Source organism: Dipteris shenzhenensis, chromosome 17 (assembly GCF_047967505.1).
Source record: "Dipteris shenzhenensis isolate YYH24624 ecotype China chromosome 17, Dip_SZ_1.0, whole genome shotgun sequence".
Classification (NCBI taxonomy): Eukaryota; Viridiplantae; Streptophyta; class Polypodiopsida; order Gleicheniales; family Dipteridaceae; genus Dipteris; species Dipteris shenzhenensis.
Window position 1 is genome coordinate 28,777,950 of NC_141612.1, and position 22,859 is coordinate 28,800,808.

A 22,859-nucleotide genomic window follows, 5' to 3' on the forward strand; every position below is an offset into this window, starting at 1 on the left:
TAGGGGATGTTTAGTAAAATAACAATATATTGCAAAATATATTGCTGTTAATTACTTCTCAACCATGCCACCGGGCTGGACAACAACTAATGTATGTTCAACCATGCTGGTTCAGGACAATCACATCACTGGCGATTGAGCTGAACTAGCCTACAGTTGCATGATGTTCCACCCACCCAGCTAGTTTAGGACAATCACATTTAGTCCAAGCCTAGTTTAAGAAAAGAAACAAGGAAACTATCCCAAAGCTCAATAAAAAACAACCACTGAGGCACCATTGACCTGCATTGTATCTTTCATGTGTATGATGTGCTCCTCAAACACCATGTGTCCCATCCGCTTCTTACAGATGTCCTTTCTATTTGGAGAAACTCGTATTTTCATGCCAAAATTTCATCACTGTAGCAATGACTTTTCCACTTAGGCTGTTTCTTCTTTTCTTGCGTTCTGTTAAAGCCCACAGACTTCTCGGATCGGGATGATCGTGCATTGCTTCTACTCTACGTTCAACCGCTAGAGTCAAATTGGTCCTTTTGATTGACATCTTTGACGTTGTGCGCCCAAACTGTTTCTCCTTATTTCGAGGGACACCAACATAGCTAATGTCGCCCTCTTTGCAGCTAGTTAATCTAAGTTGTGCACCCCTTTCACTTTCTGTAGACCATTTCTCAAGTTAGAAAGCATCGCCTCTTGGGTGTGCATCTACCGAGGTGTTGGTAGGGTTGTTACTCTACAAACTTTAGGGTGAAGGTTCAAGCTTGTGAAGGTTAATGTTGCCCTCTTTGCAGCTAGTTGATCTAAGCTGTGCACCCCTTTCACTTTGTGTAGGCCATTTCTCAGGTTAGAGAGCATCGCCTCTTGGGTGTGCATCTTCCGAGGTGTTGGTAGGGTTGTTACTCTACAAACTTTAGGGTGTAGGTTAAAGCTTGTGAAGACTCGAGACTGGTAATGACCTAATTAGCCTGATGTTACTACCTCAAATGCTCCCACCAATCATGACACCACAACTTGTGTACATTTGCAACCGCTTCTTGCTTCTGCTCTGCAAGGAGTCTTCTTTGTTCTCATTGTTTCTCCCTTTGCAGATGTTGCAAAAGTGTCTTTTTTTGCCGATTTGATACTATGCCAGCGCTTTCTTGGACCCGCACTCTATTCCTTATGCCTCTGTCTATTTCTCTTGTAAGTCATGGCGAGCTACATGTTGCCATTGATGCCATGGCCACGATCAGTCAAGAATACACCCAAAGAAGCTATTTGGTGAGGCAAGCAAAGAATAGAAGATAACTTACTTGAAAGAAGACAATGGCAAAACAAAGTCTGTGCAAGGTCACGTCGAGTTGCATGTGGGTTGTAGGGCATTTGTAGGGCAGGGGCAGGTTGCAGGTACTTAACCTTCCAAGATTTGATGGGTGGAAGGTGTGAAAATTCAAAATGCACGCGAGTACCAAAATTTCATCCACCAATTTTTTCCCCTCCGATGATACACGTCAGCAGAATTGGATATCCCAAACAAGTGCAACGTGGCCTAAAATGCTTCAAAACACAAATAGGCCAAACGGCACACTATCGAGTTTGATGCTATGTATTATTAAATGCGATGACCTTTGCCATGATTATGAACCATATAGCAAGCAAGTACATGGAAAAAGAAACGATTCAAAATTGTAAATAGTGTTGGATTTATTAAAATATCTTTGCACATGAACAAATTGTACTTTTCCAACTCCTTTCATTTTAGGGTGAATCTAGATACCAATATTAACAGCTATCAATGTTTTAAGACCACCATGCACTAGTCCCAATGTTTGGATTCCAAATTTTCAATCCATTTTGGTTTTCAACAAATCAAAAGAAAGTTATGGAGCGTGCCCTCAAATGGGTATGCATCAGTTTAGCACAACATTGAAGGCCCATTAACCCATGCATAATGATCTCATTTACGTGTGTTTGTGGGTTGAGGAGAAGCTCACGTAGTGTACTTTAGAATGATTACTTGGTTACATGTATGTATAGAACAAAATTTTGATGTTTTTGAATAAATTGCTATATCCTATAGTCTTTAGGATGCATGCTTCACATGCAACATATCACTTGTAATGCTTTAATAGTCACGTTCCATATCCTTAATCCATAATTTTTTTCTCTCATGTTCAAGTTTGGAATGTTTACTACAACTTGAAGATAAAGTTTGCCGAATTCCGTTGAGCAATGCATAAGTTATGGGTCATGCAAAATACCCATATACAGAAAAGTCCCCCTAAGCAAACAATGACCCCAAGAGAAGGTGGGATGCTATGTTGAGGATGCTTAGGGATCCATATTTGAGTGTTGCCATTGTAATATCATTGAGGTTGCAGTAGTTTCTTCTTGATCCCAACTTTCTTGTGCCTTTGTCGATATTGAGCTTGCAGTAGTTTCTTCTTGATCCCAACTTTCTTGTGCCTTTGTCAATTACATTCTCTTGCATGTTCCAAATTCATTGTAACAAAGTGATATCTGTTCTTTGTATAGCAAATGTGAGTAGGACTACATTGTCTAAGAGATCTTTTGTTTTTGTTAAGCCCAATTTGCTTTTTAGAAATCTATCAGTGAAGATAATTTATCATTCACATTGGAAGGTTCTTGTGTGGCTTCCATTGTGTCTAGCATGGTGGATATGATAGGTTCTTACGTAGCTTCCATGAAACTTGATGTCAAATTTCTGACTAAGGAAGGTTCTTGTGTAGCTCCCAAAGTAGATTCTATTCTTTTCTTCATAGGTTCTTGTATTATTGGCTAATTTTTGGAAATAAATGTTTTTGTAACTACCATTTTCCTTGAAGTTAATGTAGTGAATTCAATGGCATTTTGATAGAGTAGTGGTCAAGCAGGTTCTTGTGTTATTGCCTCTACTTTGGAGACAGGTTCTTGTGTAACTACTCAAGAGGAGTTAGTTGATGTTCCTTGTGCATGATGATCTTATATTAGTGCTTTTTGCTTGTCCTCGTGACTAGGTTCTTATGGCTCTACCTTTGTTCAGGTAGGTTATTATGACTTTTTAGTTTTTGAGAGTAGATTTAATTTTTTGAATTTTTTAAAAATAATTTTTGTTTTTTAAGAGAAAATTAAGCATGGATTTTAATTTAATAAAAGATTTAAGTGGCATTAAAATTTAATTAAGAAATTATTTTAATTTAAAAATAGCTTTATGTGGCATCTAGTCTTTACCTAGCCTTGGCTCATAGAGTAGTCCTTGGCCCCTACGCTTACAAGGAATGGGAGTTAGATGGGACCACTCAAAGATTTAGATCCGTGGACTCTCTCAAAGAGGGAGCTGGCATTGTGTCTCTTTCATAATTACAATATTTTCAATTAGACAGAGGTTGTATCTCTCTAATAAGTATAATTATATTTTCAAAATAATGATAAATTACATTTACTTCCTATTTTAAAATTAAGAAATATTCTTTTTGAATAAAAATATATTAAAATTTTAAAAAATAAAATTTTTTAAAAAAGTTTATATTTAAATTAAAGTAAAGATTCATGTAAAGTTTAGGCCCTTAGCATTGCAATATACATTTGGCCTATAGCAAGCAAGAAAAAAAAATAATTTTTTAATTAAGAACTCAAATTTAAAATACAATAAAGATTCATGAGTGTAATATTTAATCCCACACCCAGGCGTAGCTTGTAGGGTAGTCCTTAGCCCCTATGCTTACAAGGTAGGCGAGCTAGATGAGACCACTCCAAGACTCAGATCCATGGACTCTCTTAATGAGAGGTGGTCTTTGTCATATTGTGTATCGTTCATAGTTATATTTTCAATAAAGTGTTAAATTGTTTTTAATTAATATTTTAAAATCAATGAATATTCTTTTGTGTGTTTTGTTCATAGTTATATTTTTAATGTAATTTTAAATTGTTCTTATTTGATAATCCCCATGCCAATATTTATTTTGTTAGCCCCATGCTAGTGCTAGGCCCTTAGCATTCTATCGTGCATCTTGGTTTTATGAGATTTTATTTTTAGTTTTAAAACTGGTCAATATTCTTTTTAACATGTAGTTTTTCTTGCAACAAGCAACATGGAAGATTCAATACATAGTACACATAAGCATGGGTTGATAGTGAATCAACAAAGAATTGTTAACCGTCTCTTAACCGTATTCTCCAAGTGCAATTTTTTGAGCATATAAATAGGTTGCACTAGAGAGAGATGCAAACCATAATAGAAAGCACGAATCCACTACACAATTTCAAGAAGAAGGTTTTAAATTGCACAAAGGCAGTGCTTGAAGAGGATGCCATCAACTATGAGTTATCTTATATGGTCGATTGGGCATCAACTACATTTATATGGATTGATTCCATAATTGGAAATGTGTCCACACGATTCCTCGGGGGGTTCACCTAAAAACATTTATTGTACCATGTGCATTCAAAAGGCGGGGTGTTTTAATCCAACTTTTTGAAAAATTTTAATAGAATTACAACAACAAGAGGGGTTTTTTAATTCAATTTTTGAAAATTTCACTTAGTTCATAAGTAAAGAGGAGTGTTACAATTGCAAGAGAAATTTTAGTTGAGGGGTCTTTTTGATACCCTTCAAATGCACGTGATACATAGGGTTTCTTAGTAGCGCACCCCCCGAGCACGGGAGTTGAGTGATAAAGATCCATTGCTTGTCACTCATATTCATGAAACAAAGCTAAAGAACTGGGATGGAATATGGGTTGATCATAGAAGTGATGCAATTCATTCAGACAAGAAGCAGTGTAGGATTATCACACTTGGGAGAAGAAAGCATCATTGAGCTACGGAATTTCATAGGAAAGAGCTCATCATTTGGTGGAGGAAGGCACTATAGTTGTTAAAGGCATGGTTCCTGGTAGAGGTATACCATATGGCTCAAAGATTACCTCATAAGAAATGTGACTTGCCTTTGGATTCATTTAATAGGTTCTCCAGGGTTCATTCAACATAGGTAGCACATTGTCAAGCATTACAAGGGTGATATTGGTACACGTAGACGTGAAGCGCAAAGAGAATGGGGAATGAAAGTGTTGGGATATATGTGATCAAGGGCTTGCTCTAAGGTGCATGTGTGCATGTAGGGTAGTCACATGTGTGTGTGTTTGTGTAGTAGAAGCACACTTAGTGCTATGAGGTGTTAGACCATGACACATGTGATGATGTTCCCCCCACATGGGAGGTTCCTTTGATTTTAGGCAGTTCCTATGATGTAGGGGGTGATTGCCAGATTTAGGGGAGGTGCCTATGATCTAGGACACCTTTCTCTCCACTCTATATAAGGGAGATTCTCCCTTCATTTCAATACACATGCTTTTGGTTTCACTTGTACTCTTCCTTTTTGTCATCATGAATCTCTTCTATCCCACCCATCTCTTCATTTGGTATCAGAGCCCCTAGGTTCTAGAGAATCCACCTTAAAAGTGCCACCTCATCATCTTCTCCACCACCTCCATTTTGAAGCTCCCTCTTCCCCTTTTCTCCAAATTTTTTGCAAGAGCTTGTTCTCTCCATATGCTATGCCATGTCCAAAGCCCTCTAAACTAAAGTTTCCTCCCCCTAGGGTGCACCTTTGGCTCAAAGCATTTTCTGACATTTTGCCTCTGTTGTCTGTGCTGACCCTTTCTGTTCTCTGCGACCTTTGACCAAATTGTGCCTCTACAGAACAAATTTCAACCTACCCTTCAAGCAAAATTTAGGCAATGCTAAGATCTTGCTCCTGATGAAATCTGAGCTCAAATGCTTGCTGGAGTGTGGAGAAACAAGCAAAAGACCAATTGGAGAAGGTGTTGTTCTCATGAGCAACTCTGCACGTTTTTTGGGCAATCCTCCTAGGTGGACAATATCTAGTATAAGATCTTCAAATGTGCATTAAAATACCTCTCAGTTATGCTTCATAGAGCTTGAATCAAGCCCTCCAAGTTACTCTATTTTTCCACTACAATTTTGGGCATTTTTTGGTTAAAGGTAAGACCCTCTCATGGCTACCTTTAAGATAGACAAGTTCAATGGCCAAGGTTTTCACACTTGGCAACTGAAAATAAAATTTGTGCTTATGAAAGAGAATTTGTGGGACTTGGTCAAGTCAGCGAATCAATCATCTCAAGAAGGTGAATCCACCACAACCAAAGGTAAAGGGAAGGCAAGTGACTCTTCTTCAACTACATCTATAGATGCTAAAAGGATAGAGAAAGCTTATGCAATAATTGCATTAGGTTTGAAAGATGATTATGTGCATCATATTTCAGATTTGGAATCCCCTTTTGAGGCCTGGCATAAGTTAGATGTGTTATTTGGTGCTAGCTCTCATACTTCTAAGTTGAATTTGAAAATTAAGTTCTTTGAACTTAAGATGGATGGAGACAATGTTGCAGCTCATGTTAATACTTTGAGAAGTCTTATGACACAATTGGCCTCAATCAACCCTCCACTTATTGAAGATGATGCTATGGCTGTGCTCTTGAAGAGTATGCCTTAAGACGATGATTATGTTGTGACCTTCTTGAAGAATCTTCCCCAACCCACATTGGAGGGCATCATCAGTGCTTTACAAGAGGAAGAGAGAAAGAACACTTCAAGAATGGGTGAAGTGCACACACAAGCACTTGCAGCAAAGTTTTCATCAAAGAGCAAGTACAAGGCATGCAAGCATTGTGGAAAGACCAATCATCTTGAAAAATATTGCTACAGGATCCATCCTTGCACTTATTGTGGCAAGAACAATCATTCAGAGAAGTTTTGCAATGAGAAGAAGAAAAACATGACAAATCTAGTTGAATAGAGAACTCCATCAACAAATGAAGAATCAAATTTTATGATAGAAGATAAAGATTATGCCTTTTGAGCACTTTGTCTTTTGAACTTTATTTATCATCACTTGGTCAATTTTCGAGGTTCTCTGCCTGGAATAGTACTCCAAAAAGAATGTTTTGTCTTTTGTAAATCACCTCTGGTCACCATATGATGTAGGCCATGTGATATGTGTTTGGTCTATCCCATTTTTGTAAACCTTGACCCTTGGGCACCTTTGCTAGCATGAGATCCTAGCCATAGATTTATCCTTGACCACCATGAGATGGCATGAGAAACTATGAAGCTAGATGTATCCTTGACATAGCATGAGGCAAACCCTTGAGGGGGGGTATGTTGGGATAAATGTGATCAAGGGCTTGCTCTAAGGTGCATGTGTGCATCTAGGGGAGTCACATGTGTGTGTGTGTGTGTAGTAGAATCAGAGCTAGTGCTATGAGGTGTCAGACCATGACACAGGTGATGATGTTCCCCCCACATGGGAGGTTCCTTTGATTTAGGTAGTTCCTATGATGTAGGGGCTGATTGCCACCACTGATGTAGGGGATGATTGCCACTGATGTAGGGGAGGTGCCTATGATCTAGGACACCTTCCTCTCCACTCTATATAAGGGAGGTTCTCCCTTCATTTCAATACACATGCTTTTGGTTTCACTTGTGCTCTTCCTTTGTGTCATCATGAATCTCTTCTATCCCACCCATGTCTTTAGAAAGTACTGCATCCAATTCTTGTGCGAGTTATTGTAGAAACACATGAAGAGCCAATGTGGACCATTACACCATATTTCAATGGTTGGAGTGCGTGTGTGATGTCCTACTCAAGTTGCCTTACAATGAAGGGACCTTAAGGAGGTACATTGATTTTCATTTCAAAGGAGGCGTAGAGAGGAGGGCATAAGCACAAGGAAGACTTGATGATGCTATTAATGAATCAAAAGATTTGCTAAAATGACTAAATATTTTTGTATGGATCTCCTTCACTTAATTTAAGGACTAGCAGGGTTGCATCAAGCTCAATGGCTCCACATAGATTTGCATCTTGGCAATATCTTGCTCGACTTTACTTCAAATGGTGCGTGTTGTGTTGGAATCATTGACTGGGCATGGCACAAGATATTATAGAGAAATTCGGAAAGGCCTTCAAGAAATTGAAGTAGTTATCGGGGAAACCATTTAGAGAATTGGCATTGACAAATTCAGGAATGCGAGCATGAGCATGGTCATCAAAAACATTGGCTTGCACTGAAATTGCAAAATTTTGCAAGAAGAGGGAGATATAGTCCAGAGTCTAACACTTTTTCCCTTTGGCCCAAAGGATTGGAGATTTTTTATATCGACAATTCTCCTTTAGCTTGGCGTAGCCCTCTGTGGGTGGTTTGGAGTATTGAGAATTCGAGATTGAAATACTTGGTCAATTTTGGAAACTTGATGGTCATTTTTAGGTTGATTTTGCTCTTTGTAGGCATTCAACATGTGATTGATGCAGCCAAAGGGTTGATCTAGCTTTTTGTAGGCATTTAACATTTAGTTGATGTAGCTTTGGCTCTAGGGAGTAAGTTGGGAACTCAACCTCGGTATAGAAGACAATCCTCGCATGGTCGTTGTTATCAAATGCTAACTTAACACTAGATTGGTTGTGAGGATCTGTGGGAATCTTGTAGAGAAGTCAAGTTTGAATGAGTGATTTGCATCAAAACAATGTCATAAGTATTTACTGGGTGTCATGAGAAACTTTCAGAACTTGTTGAGTTTTTGCATCGAAGCACGTTTAGAATTTTAGAAGGTTTGTGGATCATTCAAAGTTTGTTCATATGGCAGAAGATCCTATCTGACGTATCTGGGTGTTGATAACAATAGTGCAATGAAAGTATAAAAGGCCTACAAATTCTTTTTCAATGCTCATCATAATTTCTTTTTCATGTTAGTTTCACTAAGAAGCAAAACGTTTATGTTGGTCTCGAGTGGTTCTATGCCCTAAAAATTTAAATGTGTGAAACATTCACATGAATTTGAAACTTTTACACAAAAACATGTAAAGTTTTTCCAGGATTTACACATTTTACGTTAAAATTCAAAGGAAATTATATAAAGGGTCATTCTTTGCTTGGGTGTAGCCATTTTTGGTGAGGTTCAGGGACTTTTCTGTATATGGGTATCTTGCATGACCCATAACTTATGCATTGCTCAATGGAATTCAACAAACTTTGTCTTCAAGTTGTAGTACACACTTCAAACTTAAACATGAGAGCAAAAAATTATGGAATAAGGATTTGGAATGAGACCGTTAAAGCATTACAACTGCTATGTTGCATGTGAAGCATGCATCCTAAAGACTATAGGATATAGCAATTTATTCAAAAATATCAAAATTTTGTTCTATACATACATGCAACCAAGTAATCATTCTAAAGTACACTACATGAGCTTCTCCTTAACCCAAGGACACACCTAAATGAGATCATTGTGCATGGGTTAATGGGCATCCAATGTTGTGCTAAAGTGATGCATACCCATTTGAGCGCACGCTCCATAACTTTCTTTTGATTTGTTGGAAACCAAAACGGATCGAAAATTTGGAATCCAAACTAGTGGGACTAGTGCATGGTGGTCTTAAAACATTGATAGTTGTTGGTATTGGTATCTAGATTCACCCTAAAATGGAAGAAGTTAAAAAAGTGCAATTTGTGCATGTGCAAAGATAATTAATAAATCTAACACTTTACAATTTCGAATTGTTTCTTTTTCAATGCACTTGCTTGATATATGGCTCATAAGCATGCCAAAGGTCATTGCATTTAATACTACATAGCATCAAACTTGATAGCATGCCCTTCGGCCTATTTGTGTTTTGAAGCATTTTAGGCCACATTGCACTTGTTTGGGATATCCAAGTCTGCTGACGTGTATCACTGGAGGGGGATAACTAGTGGCTGAAATTTTGCTACTCCCGCAAATTTTGAATTTTTGCACCTCCCACCCATCAAATCTTGGAATGTTAAGTACCTACAACCTACCCCCACCCTGCAAACGCCCTGCAACCCACATGCACCTCAACATGACCTTGCGCAGACTTTGGTTTGCCATTGTCTTCTTTTGGGTAAGTTGTCTTTTATTCTTTTCTTGCGTCACCAGCTAGCTTCTCTGGGTCTATTTTGATTGATAGTGGCCATGGCATCAATGGCAACATAAAGCTCGCTATGGGTTGTAAGAGAAGCAGACAGAGGTTGTGAGACAGGAAAGCCAAAAAGCCATGTCAAAGCACAAGGAACATAGTGTGGTTCGAGGAAAGTGTTGGCACAGTATTGAATCAGTAACGGAATACACTTTTGCAACATCTGCAAAGAGAGAAACAATGAGAAGAAAGAAGACTCCTTGTAGAGAATCAGCAAGAAGCGGTTGCAGATGCATGCATTTGATCATTGCCATCGGAGCGAAGAACACGAGCTATGGTGTCACAATTGGTGGGAGCATTTGAGGTAGCAACATTAGGCCATTCAGGTGATTACCAGTCTCGGGTCTTCACAAGCTTTAGCCTGCACCCTAAAGTTTGTAGAGTAACAACCCCACCAACACGCACGCCCAAGAGGCGATGCTCTCTAACCTGAGAAATGGCCTACAAAAACTGAAAGGGGTGCATAGCTTAGATCAACTACCTGCAAAGAGGGCGATATTAGCTATGTTCGTGTTCCTTTAAACAAAGGAAAAATGGCTTGGATGCACAATGTCGAAGATGTCAATCAGAAGGACCAATGTGGCTTAATTGGTTGAACGTAGAGCAAAAGCAATGCACGATCATCCCGATCTAAGAAGTTTGTGGTTTTCAACAAAATGTAAGAAAAGGAGAGCCAGCCTAAGCGCGGAAGTCATTGCTATAGTGACGATGTTTTGGCATAAAAATATGAGAGTTTCTCCAAGTAGAAAGGACATCTATAAGAAGCAGACGGGATTCAAGGTGTTTGAGGAGCACATCATACACATGCTAGATACAACATAGGTCAGTGGTGCTTAAACCAGCCTGATGGTTGTTTGTGATTGAGCTTTGGGATAGTTTACTCCTTTCATTTCTTAAACTAGGCTTAGACTATATGTGATTGTCTGAAACCAGCTTGATGGTTGGAACATCATGCAACCGTAGGCTGGTTTAGCTCAATTGCTAGTTATGTGATTGTCCTGAAACAGCATGGTTGAACAGGCATTAGTTGTTGTCCAGCCCGGTGGCATGGTTGAGCATTTCACAATATATTATTATTTTACTAAACCAGCCCAGTGGTTGGAACATCATGCAACCATAATTGCTTCAGCTCAATCACTAGTTATGTGACTGTCCTGAACTAGCATGGTTGAACAGACATTAGTTATTGAACATTCCGATGGTTAAAATTATTGTGTTTCTTAGTACTTAAATTCATTAAATTTAATTTCCTACTATTGGGGTCATATACCACTGTTAAATTATGGAATTCAAAAATGAAAAGCAATATATTGTTATTTTCCAATGGTGAAATTCAGAAATGAAAAGCGATATACTTGTTAATGTCTAATATGTAAAGTTGAGACCGTCAGGCTAAACCATCCCGGTGGTTGAAACTGTGACAATGTCCTAAACCATCCCAATGGTTGAAATTGTGACTGTCCTAAATGTCTCCTAAACCAGCCCGGTGGTTGATTGTCCTGAACCAACCTGGTGATTGAAATTGTGAGTGTCCTAAACCAGTGCGGTGGTTGAAAATTGTTTTTCTTCATTATATACTTTAATCAGACTGTGTTTTGTATTATTTTAGTAGTAGCAAAAAGGGGGCTCATTGTTCTATTGTTCCCGCATGTTGGATTAGTAGACGGAGTTGTATCTCAAGTTTGTGGATCAAAATCTAGATATTTCAATTGGGCAGAGGATCTTTGAGCATTGTAAGCCCTCGTACATTAGAAAACTCAAAGACATGAATGTTTGTTGTTGCAAAACACACAGACTTTGACCTGGCCCACGGCAAGCTATGAATGACTTGAGATCTGGTTGTGTTGGAGCATTGCTCCATGGGGATCGATGCCCATGCCTCCCCAATGAATGCGCAATCTGTAGGCCACCTAGATCCTCATCATGCGTTGCAAGGGAGGGCAGGTTTTGTAGCCTGAGGTCTCTGTGGGAGCCAATGGTTTATCCAAATGGAGACCGTGAGTGGCACAGGATTGATGCATTCGCGGCAAATGCAAGCATTGTAGTTTGAAGCTGAAGAAGAAGACATTCAATTTCTATCCAAATGAAATGAGGGAAGACAACCATGTTGCTCTAAAATGGAGGAGATTTGAAAATGTCAATGTTGAAGGATCCGATAAAAAGAGATGGCTAATATCATATAAGAGCACCTAGCCACTGGCAATATATGTAGTTCAAGATGTGCCTTGCCAATTTTCCCCATGACACTATTGTATCTGTCATAGATTTTGCAAAAAATTATTCTTTTCAAGAACAAGATGAGATACAAAGTGCTCACTGGTACAACAAGCAGATAACAATTCTTGTGCATATCACGTGAATTTGAAACTTTTACACAAAAACATGTAAAAATTTTCCAGGATTTACACATTTTACTTTAAAATTCAAAGGAAATTATATAAAGGGTCATTCTTTGCTTGGGTGTAGCCATTTTTGGTGAGGTTCAGGGACTTTTCTGTATATGGGTATCTTGCATGACCCATAACTTATGCATTGCTCAACGGAATTCGGCAAACTTTGTCTTCAAGTTGTAGTACACATTCCAAACTTAAACATGAGAGTAAAAAATTATGGAATAAGGATTTGGAATGAGACCGTTAAAGCATTAAAAGTGCTATGTTGCATGTGAAGCATGCATCCTAAAGACTATAGGATATAGCAATTTATTCAAAAATGTCAAAATTTTGTTCTATACATACATGCAACCAAGTAATCATTCTAAAGTACACTACATGAGTTTCTCCTCAACCAAAGGACACACATAAATGAGATCATTGTGCATGGGTTAATGGGTGTCCAATGTTGTGCTAAAGTGATGCATACCCATTTGAGGGCACGCTGCATAACTTTCTTTTGATTTGTTGGAAACCAAAACGGATTGAAAATTTGGAATCCAAACTAGTGGGACTAGTGCATGGTGGTCTTAAAACATTGATAGTTATTGGTATTGGTATCTAGATTCACCCTAAAATGGAAGAAGTTGAAAAAGTGCAATTTGTGCATGTGCAAAGATATTTAATAAATGGAACACTATTTACAATTTTGAATTGTCTCTTTTTCAATGCACTTGCTTGATATATGGCTCATAAGCATGCCAAAGGTCATTGCATTTAATACTACATAGCATCATACCCGATAGCGTGCCCTTCGGCCTATTTGTGTTTTGAAGCATTTTAGCCACATTGCACTTGTTTGGGATATCCAAGTCTGCTGACGTGTATCACTGGAGGGGAAAAACTAGTGGCTAAAATTTTGCTACTCCCATAAATTTTGAATTTTCACACCTCCCACCCATCAAATCTTGGAAGGTTAAGTACCTACAACCTACCCCCACCCTGCAAACGCCCTGCAACCCACATGCACCTCAACATGACCTTGTGTAGACTTTGGTTTTCCATTGTCTTCTTTTGGGTAAGTTGTCTTTTATTCTTTTCTGCATCACCAGCTAGCTTCTCTGGGTCTATTTTGACTAATAGTGGCCATGGCATCAATGGCAACATAAAGCTCGCTATGGCTTGTAAGAGAAGTAGACAGAGGTTGTGAGACAGGAAAGCCAAAAAGCTGTGTCAAGGCACAAGGAACAGAGTGTGGTTTGAGAAAAGTCCTGGCACGGTATTGAATCAGTAATGAAATACACTTTTGCAACATCTGCGAAGAGAGGAATAATGAGAAGAAAGAAGACTCCTTGTAGAGAATCAGTAAGAAGCGGTTGCAAATGCATGCATTTGATCATTGCCATTGAAGCGAAGAACACGAGTTGTGGTGTCACAATTGGTGGGAGCATTTGAGGTAGCCACATCAGGCCATTCAGGTGATTACCAGTCTCGAGTCTTCACAAGCTTTAGCCTGCACCCTAAAGTTTGTAGAGTAACAACCCCACCAACACGCACGCCCAAGAGGCGATGCTCTCTAACCTGAGAAATGGCCTATAAAAACTAAAAGGGGCACATAGCTTAGATCAACTAGCTGCAAAGAGGGCGATATTAGCTATATTCGTGTTCCTTGAAACAAGGGAAAAATGGCTTGGGTGCACAATATCGAAGATGTTGTCAATCAGAAGGACTAATGTGGCTTAATTGGTTGAACGTAGAGTAGAAACAATGCACGATCATCCCGATCTAAGAAGTCTGTGGTTTTCAACAAAATGTAAGAAAAGGAGAGATAGCCTAAGCGCGGAAGTCATTGCTATAGTGACGATGTTTTGGCATAAAAATATGAGAGTTTCTCTAAATAGAAAGGACATCTATAAGAAGTGGACGGAATGCAAGGTGTTTGAGGAGCACATCATACACATGCTAGATATAACATAGGTCAGTGGTGCTTAAACCAGCCCGGTGGTTGTTTGTGATTGAGATTTGCGAGAAATCTTGCTAAAATTGATATCTGACCTCTAACTCTTGAGGATGGTAGCCTCTAGACAATTCACTTGGGTTGGTTCTTCATCTCCATGCATTCAATTCTAAAAATCATTATTTCTATGCCCTAGTCATGCAATACCTTAGTACTTTTGAGAAAGAAATGACAAATAATCATTGTCCCCCATGGGAAATCATGACCAAGATGAGTGTATAATATAGGAATCCTATTTTGATGACTAGCTTTAAGAGCATTTCTTGATGGACTATGGATCGTTGGTCTTCCGTGGATTTAGGTTCTTCCTCTTCAACTTCTTCACTAGGATCTCTAAGGTCATATTGATGCCGGTTGACCCACCATCCATGATGACATTGAAAAATTATACCTTTTAACCTTTCTATGATCATAGAAATTGCCTTGTTCACCACAAGTTTCTTAATGAATGGGACGGTTGGCAAATGAATCCACCATGTTTGTGCCTAGTGTGGATTCCTTTGCTAAAGATTCACAAAAATCTTGATAGTATGGAGCTAGGATTTGATTGGTTCTCAACCTCAACTTGGCTTGAGTCCACTAGCCACTATTTCATAACTAATGCTCAGATAGAGTTGGGTGTTTCTAGCTCAAAGGTTTTCTTAGTCCTAGGGTGTGCTTGACATACAATATTTGTAGATTCTATGGCTTGTGGGTTCTTCCTTGGGAGCTCATCTCTTGGAACTACACTATAGTTCATCTAGAGGTATCTCAATGATGGGGTCTTATGCTTGATATGAATCATCTCAATCTATAGCACTTGTGAGTAGTGATTAGCATTGACAATGTGCTCATTGTAATCTTAGTGTAATACCAACACTCAAAGCCATCATGTCCATGTCCTGGGGTGCCAATTCAATATGTATTATGTTACTACCCTCGTCCAAAATTCAGGGTATGGTGGGACAATGTTCATATAGAATATGCATGGATTTCCTTTTAAAATTTCAAATATGTAAGGGAAAAATATGAAAATCTCATGGCCCTCCTCACACAAAATATAAGGCATATCCCTTGAGAAATACGCAAGATTTTAGGATCTCTACATATTTTTCGTAATATGTGAGGCCCAAGGGGGGGGGGGTATTTTGGATGAGAGGGGGGTGGAAACAAAAAATACACTAAAATATGAAAACCCATATCCTTTCAAATTAATGTATTTTTCATGTGCTACCTAACTTTCAAGGTGTAAAGACATATTTGAAGCTCTTTTAGTGTAGAACACAACCATGTTAATTTGACTAATTTCTACTCATGGCCTACTTTTAAATTCATCTCATGCTCAAGATTTTGATAGGTTTTTGTTACTAAAGGGAGTTGGCGCCCTAGGGTCCATGTTTGTTGGCATAGATATCGTAGTACCTCATATAGCACACCAACTCCATTTTTATGTGTCATGCGCAGTTATTGCACCACTTCGCATTGGCTCTAGGTTTTACTTTGGATGCAAAGATCTTATAAAGCTTTCCTTAGCTGGGCCTTTTTCTTGATTTTGGGGATGAGCTAGCTTCTTATTCCTCATCACTCTTCTTAATCTTTTTCTTGGTCTGTCTTGGGCTTTAGCTTGGCCATGTTGCTTTTCTCTAGAGTGATTGCTATGTTGCTTCTCTAGAGTGATTACTTTTCTCAAGAGGTTTTCTCCAGAGCCTCTCGTGGTTGAAAACTCATCCTAGGTCCATGTTGTATTCAATATTTTCCATCGACTTGAGATATGTTACCATTGCATTGAATAGAGCTAGGCCCTTGAAATTCTTTTATTATTGGGGACCTAGTTACTTTGTTGGTTTATAGGATCTCATATATGCAACACGAACTCTTGGGTGGACTCATTTTGTTCCTATTTCATGCTATTTAACTTGGTCTAGACATACTCTTCATCACATCTTTGCATGATTGTCCATCTTCTTTTCAGTATGATTTCTCCTTTAAGGTTTGCATCTTTAACATCCATGACCATGGATATACCAAGTTACTTCTTGCCAATATTGTCCCCACTTGATGTTGAAGGAGAGGGGGGATCACCTAAGAGATATATAGACACATTGTGCAATTATGTTATTTATGAGACCTTGAACAAGGAAGAAGGGAGGTTGGAGTATACAATCATATAGTGGGAAACAAAATCAAGTCAATCAATATGATTCATGATGCAAACGTGAAAGATCCATTAGATCAACATCAATATAGCATTCCACTATCATACTTGGTATAATTGGATTTCATAATTTTCATGCATTAGCCTTCATCAACATCATTAGGAAAGAAGGGAACTCATTTTTGGGCCCTCTAAGAAATTCACTATTTATCTATTTTTGTTGCACTCAAAATATGGGAAATGCCATAAATACGAATACTTACTACAAAAATGTTAGTCTAGTACTCACGCTTCACGTTAAATGCATATATAAGATCCTTGATTTTATGTGTAGTATTTCATGATTCTTACATTGCTAGTGCATCTTGAGCAGGACAAAACCCCCAAATTGACCCTAGAGACACCGAAAACCGACACCCGGAGACCTGAAAAAGGGCAAAAATGCCTAGAATGAGAGATTTGCACTAAAACGTGATTTGGCCATTTGGCCCGCTTCAGACGCACTGGCGATGTCATAATCATGAAATTCTGCACAAAAAATCATCTTTTGAAGATCACATATGTCAGACATAATAAAAGAAAAAGATTTTGAATATGACTTAGTTTATATTTTTACATGGTTTTTGGTATTTTTCCAACATTACATTGGCCTTCTTTTGACTAGTCAAGAGGCTATTTTTCTAAACCCCTCAAGGCCCAAAATGAGCTCCTTTTTAAGACAAGCAACTTGGGGAGATGTTTGGGTTTTCTCACACCCCATTGAGCTACTTGTCATGAATCTAAGCCCTTGATCTCCCTTGATTTTGTTTGATGTAAAAGCTAAGCTTCTGACTAAAGCACTAAAAGCATATAGGTGCTTTTCACAATAAAAAGACTATATAAACATTTCAAACCTATTTGATTGTTTGGGTTTTCTCTCCCTTGAGCCACGTATCATGAATCTAAGCCCTTGATCTCCCTTCATTTTGTTTGATGTAAAAGCTAATCTTTTGACTAAAGCACTAAAAGCATATAGGTGCTTTTCACAATAAAAAGACTATATAAACGTTTCAAACCTATTCGATAGTTTGGGTTTTCTCACATCTCCTTGAGCCACGTGTCATGAATCTAAGCCTATATAAACATTTCAAACCTCTTCGATTTGAAGAGATGATCTACTTGATTTGCAAGTTTGGGCTTATTGGCATGTGAAACTTTGGAAATCCTTGCATGACCTTAAGCACTACTCTCACAAGCCTAAAAGCTCGACTTACTACATTGATCAAACTCCAGTCAACATACTCCTGGATCCATTTTATTACCCATCCTCGGGTTATGGCTTATTTTGATTTCAGAGTTGGGATGCCATGTGTGTAATCCAGTGGTTGTTTAGCTTGTGGCATGTGAGTCGTTCCTGCAGGAGCTGTTTAGCTTGTGGCATGTAGTCTGTAGTCAAGAAGCTTAGCTCCTTCTAAGGAGGGGTAGACGGCTGTGAATTTCAGAGGGGATCTTGTTGCTAAGTTGCGGACTCTACCATCAATTCTTCTTGGGAAGAGGTTTGGCGGGGGTCTTGTTGTTGAGGCTGGCATTTCTTGCTATCTTGCATACATGGATGTGATTGCACCCGTATCATTGAGCTTGTAGTTAATTAGTATGCAAGTCTGATATTTTTGCATATAGGAGATGACTGTGATGTTTGGCGGGGGTCTCGTTGTGGAGGCTGCAGACTCTTTTGCCAATTCATCTTGAGTTTTGGCATAGCTTCTTGTACTACTTGTGAATTCATTGCATGCTTTGAGAGTATGGAATGAAAGTGTGTGATACTATTATTGATGCAATCTATTATGTGCTTATGCAAAATCATGTGAGTGCATGTGATGTGTCTAACTATATGCTTATTTGTGGGATTTAATAGGGAAACTAAGACTCAAACATCCCTAATACGAAATTGATTAGGTCTTCCTAAATGTGCAAAAATGTGCATATGCCAGTGAGTGTGCATGTAACAATCTAGTGCAAATTATATGTGCAAAAACATGCATATGCTAGTGAGTGCTCGTGATACAATCTAATCCTAACTAAGGAAGACTTGGTTTCATAGTTCTCGAGGTTAGAGAGGCATGTAACATTGGCTAAGTGGAGAGTGAGAATGTTACGTGCTCTACTTCGGACTTCCTCTAATGATAGTTGTCTTTTTGTGTTGTCCAGAGTCTACTAAATGATCTAAGAATGTTGGAATCATCCCGCTCAACAACACACGTAGATCCTCTCAGGTTAAGTATACCCTTCATTTTATCTCACAAGGATATGTTCTGAGAAGTTGTATAACTTGACATTTTGATATTATTAATATAAACCCTCATTTTTTGAAAAAGAAAGATTAATTCACATATGGTGTATGCCACATGTCCTCTTTCTTTTGAACATGTATCGCATTTAGAGAAATATACAAAACTAAGCAAAATGATTAATTCACATACGGCATACGCCACATCTCCTCTCTTTTTTGAACATGCAGCTCATTTAAAGAAAGAATACAAAATTCAAGAAAATGATTAATTAAATTCAATAAATTTAAATTAATTAGAGTAATATAATGAATCTACTTAGATTAATACATTACTTTGCTTAATTGGTTAAATTTATTAAAATATAATTTATTTGTTTATTTATTTAAAACATAATTAACTATGCTTATGTTAATTAATTAATTAGATTAGATTCATAGATTAGTTAGATTAATGAGATGAATTATTTTGATTAGTTAATCAATAATTAGATTAGTTAATTAGTTTAATTAGTCAAATTATTTTGATTAATTGGTTTAATTTTCTAAATTAATGTATTTCATTTAAATCTAATTAAGTAAATTTAATTTAATTAGGTTGGATTAATTAGTTAATTGGATTAATTATATTAATCTAATTAATTGATCAATTATTTTAATTTCATTTATTAGATTAATTAATTATTTTAATTAAGTTTCTTAGTTTAGTTTATTGAATTAACTTATTTAATTAAAATGTAATTACCTGAATTTAATTTAATTAGGCGGATTAGTTTGATTTAAATAGCTTTATTTGTTAATTACTTAAATCTAAGAAATTGATAATTAGATTCATTAAGTAGATCAATTTATCTAGCTAATTAGATTAATTAACTAGATTTATTAGATTAGTTAAGTAGATCATCTAAATCATTTGATTTATTACTCTTATTAGATTAATTAAGGATGCTTCCTTTGAAGGTGTACCAGCCACACCTTCATTTACATAGTTCTAATTCTAAGAAAAGAAATCAAAATCTTCAAATTTAAAATTGAAAACAATTTAACATATGGTGTACGCCATATGTTGCTTTCGAGAAGGCTTCCTTTGAAGGTGTGGGCACACCTTCATCTAAATATGTCTAAATTGGAGAAAAAAAAACAAATTAATAGCAAAAATGAAGGTTTTAAGAAAGCCTTTCTACTTTGTGAAGTTACGCACATAAGAAATAACTTTATTTCACAAGATTCATTCACATAAACTTTTTTCACATAAGAAAAAAACTAGTATTTATTCACATAAGAGAATTACAATTACAACTCAAAAAAATTTCTTATATATTTTTTCACAAAATAAAGAACACAAACAATCATATTCCACACAAATAACTTAAACTAATATAAATAAATACACAATTTACATAAGAGATCTTAAGAACTCTAACAAATAAAAGCACAAAAATAATTTACACGAGAGGTTCTAAGAAATTTAACAAAAAAAACACAAAAGCAATTTATATAAGAGATCTTAAGAAATAAAAAACAAGATTTCCTAAGGACTCTAACAAACAAAAGCACAAAAACAATTTACACGAGATCCTAAGAACTCTAATTTAAAAAAACATAAAAACAATTTACACAAGAGATTTTAAGAACTCTAAAAAGAGGTCCTAAGATCTCAAACAAACAAAAACACCAAAAAAAAAATCACACAAGAGATCCTATGAACTCTACACAAAAACAATTCACACAAGAGATCTTAAGAGCTTTAAAAAAAGCTCCTAAGAACTCACACATACAAAAACACAAATACCATCTTATTTTAGACCTTAGAGATTGTTTGAGAAATATAAGAGGCCTTCCTTTTTTTCTTTTCCTTCTTTGATCTCTATTGCTCAGCTAGAGAACCAAGTGCAAGATGAGTAAAGTACAAACAATTGTTGGCCTATATAGGAGAAATTATTTGTACTATTAGCTTTATTCATACAAATAAGCTATTCGTACTAATACCTATTCGCATGAGTACTTTTTATTCGTACGAATATTAATGGATGATGTGGCGAATTGTGGAAAAACATGTGACGTGGTAGCAAATTTTTTCTCGTTTTTTTTCCCCCAAATGAATTATTCATCCGAATTTCTTGAATTTTTTGAATCATGAATTAAAATTTTTCTACTTAGGTCATGAAGTGATTATTGGAATGGAGGATATTGATGATGTTTGTGGGACAAGCGATGCAGTAAGAGGGATCAATGATAAAGTTTGTGATATTGGTCATGAAGTGCTTAATGGAATAGAGGATATTGATGTTGCTTGTGGGACAAGAGAATCTGCAGTAACAAGAGTCAATGATAAATTTAGTGATACTGATCATGAAGCACTTACAGGTGTAGAGGATATCGATGCCATTGTGGGATAAGCTATGCACTAACTGGGATCGATGATAATAATGATATTGGCCATGAAGTTCTCACTGGGCTGGAAGTTCTCATGATGTTTGCACTAAAATGGAGCCAATGCAATGACATACTTTTGGATTCAAAATATTGGCTTCAATGAACTCAATGTCTAAAAGATTGCCATTTCCAATGAGCTATTGGATTCAATGAACTCAATGTCTAAAAGATTGCCATTTCCAAGGTATTATAGATCGACAAATAGTTCACAAGGCCATTAAACTTTTGACTTCATGAATGAAGATGCAGGAGAAATGTCATGTCCCATTGGAAAAGAAAGCTTCTAGGTTCAAAAAGAAAGTATGTAAGTGTTAACAGGCGACGAATCATGGCACCAATTCCAGAACTTAAGAGGCATGTAATGCTATCCAAATAGAATATACAAGAAACTATAATGAAAGTTTGCTGCAAGAAACTTTGCCTTAGAAGAGTTACAAAGGAAGATTGCGAGGCTATACATGTAGGTATTTGGAGCAAGACAGGGCCAAATAGACATAATCATCTTCTTCAAGAGTTTTCTTACTTCCTTTGACAACTTGACAACGTCTTAGAGACAACACTATGCAAACCTCGGTTGATGCCGATGATTAATGGACTAGTCATATGTAATAAAGGATACCAGTTGTTGTTAAGTGGGTTATCACATGGTACCTAGTGGGGCATATGGGCAGAGGTAAAAGATAAGGTGATTCATAGAGTTCCTGGAAATGTGTGCAAGTTAAAAGTACAAAGAAGCACCTTGAATGCATCCGCAACTTTAAAGCAAGTCCTTGAAGACAATGCATTGCCACAACCTCATCTTCCACAAACAATGCTAGATGGAAGTATCATGTGCCAATGTCATCTTCCTCTACAAATGACAAAGAAGGTTGTGCTGGAGTCTGTTAACAGAACATTACAAGACAAAGAAGAGAGACATGTCAAAATTTGGAGTGGGAAATTTTCAATGTGAAGACTCCATCAAAGCAAAGAATGACAAAATGCAAGACATGTGATGAATTGAAAAATGCCATTGAGCATAGTAAATGCGAGAAACGTCGAGAGAAATATATAAGGTGGAGAGAAATCCATGTACATCATGTGCAAGATGCTAGAATGGTGTATGCTTCTTGGAGGGAGGAAGCTATTTCAAATATCAGGAAGTCTATGTGCATCACCCTTGATGGCATGGATCAGAATACAACAACTTTTCCTACATTTAGATGCACCCCGCCTCCATTGGAGGGTAAACGTGGACTTAAAACACAGTTGTGTGGAGTATTAGTACACGGATTCCAACTCTTTTGTGATCTATGGATTGATTGCTTGCATGAACATGATAGTAACCAAGTAGCAACATCCATAATGAAAGCAATACGAAAGGTCAAGGATGCTACTGAGCAGACACAGATCATTTATGGAGTGCACCATACACATTACTAAAACGAATAATCCCCTTGTAGGAGACTACATTAGTTCTCACAAAAAACAAAGCACTTGACATGGATGAAATTCAAGGCTTGCAAGCGTGATTATCTCCATATTTTTCTCAGACTGCTCTCTGGGTATTTTTGCATCATACTCCTAGTGTGAGAAACGAGTCTCTTCTTGAATATCTAAAAGAGCAAGAAAATTTACCAATAATAGAATACTCAGATCTA

At 37.2% G+C, this 22,859-nt stretch overlaps 1 protein-coding gene across 1 annotated transcript in view; it reads left to right on the forward strand.

Annotated features, from left to right (window-relative positions):
* The window catches only part of LOC147891944 (S-type anion channel SLAH2-like), a 62,558-nt gene extending 41,376 nt beyond the window's left edge, over positions 1-21,182 (forward strand). The window contains exon 9 of the mRNA XM_087388542.1: positions 20,944-21,182. Within this exon, the coding sequence (XP_087244668.1) occupies positions 20,944-21,182 (239 nt within the window). The remainder of the gene's footprint in view (positions 1-20,943) is intronic.
* The last annotated feature ends 1,677 nt before the right edge of the window (positions 21,183-22,859 follow it).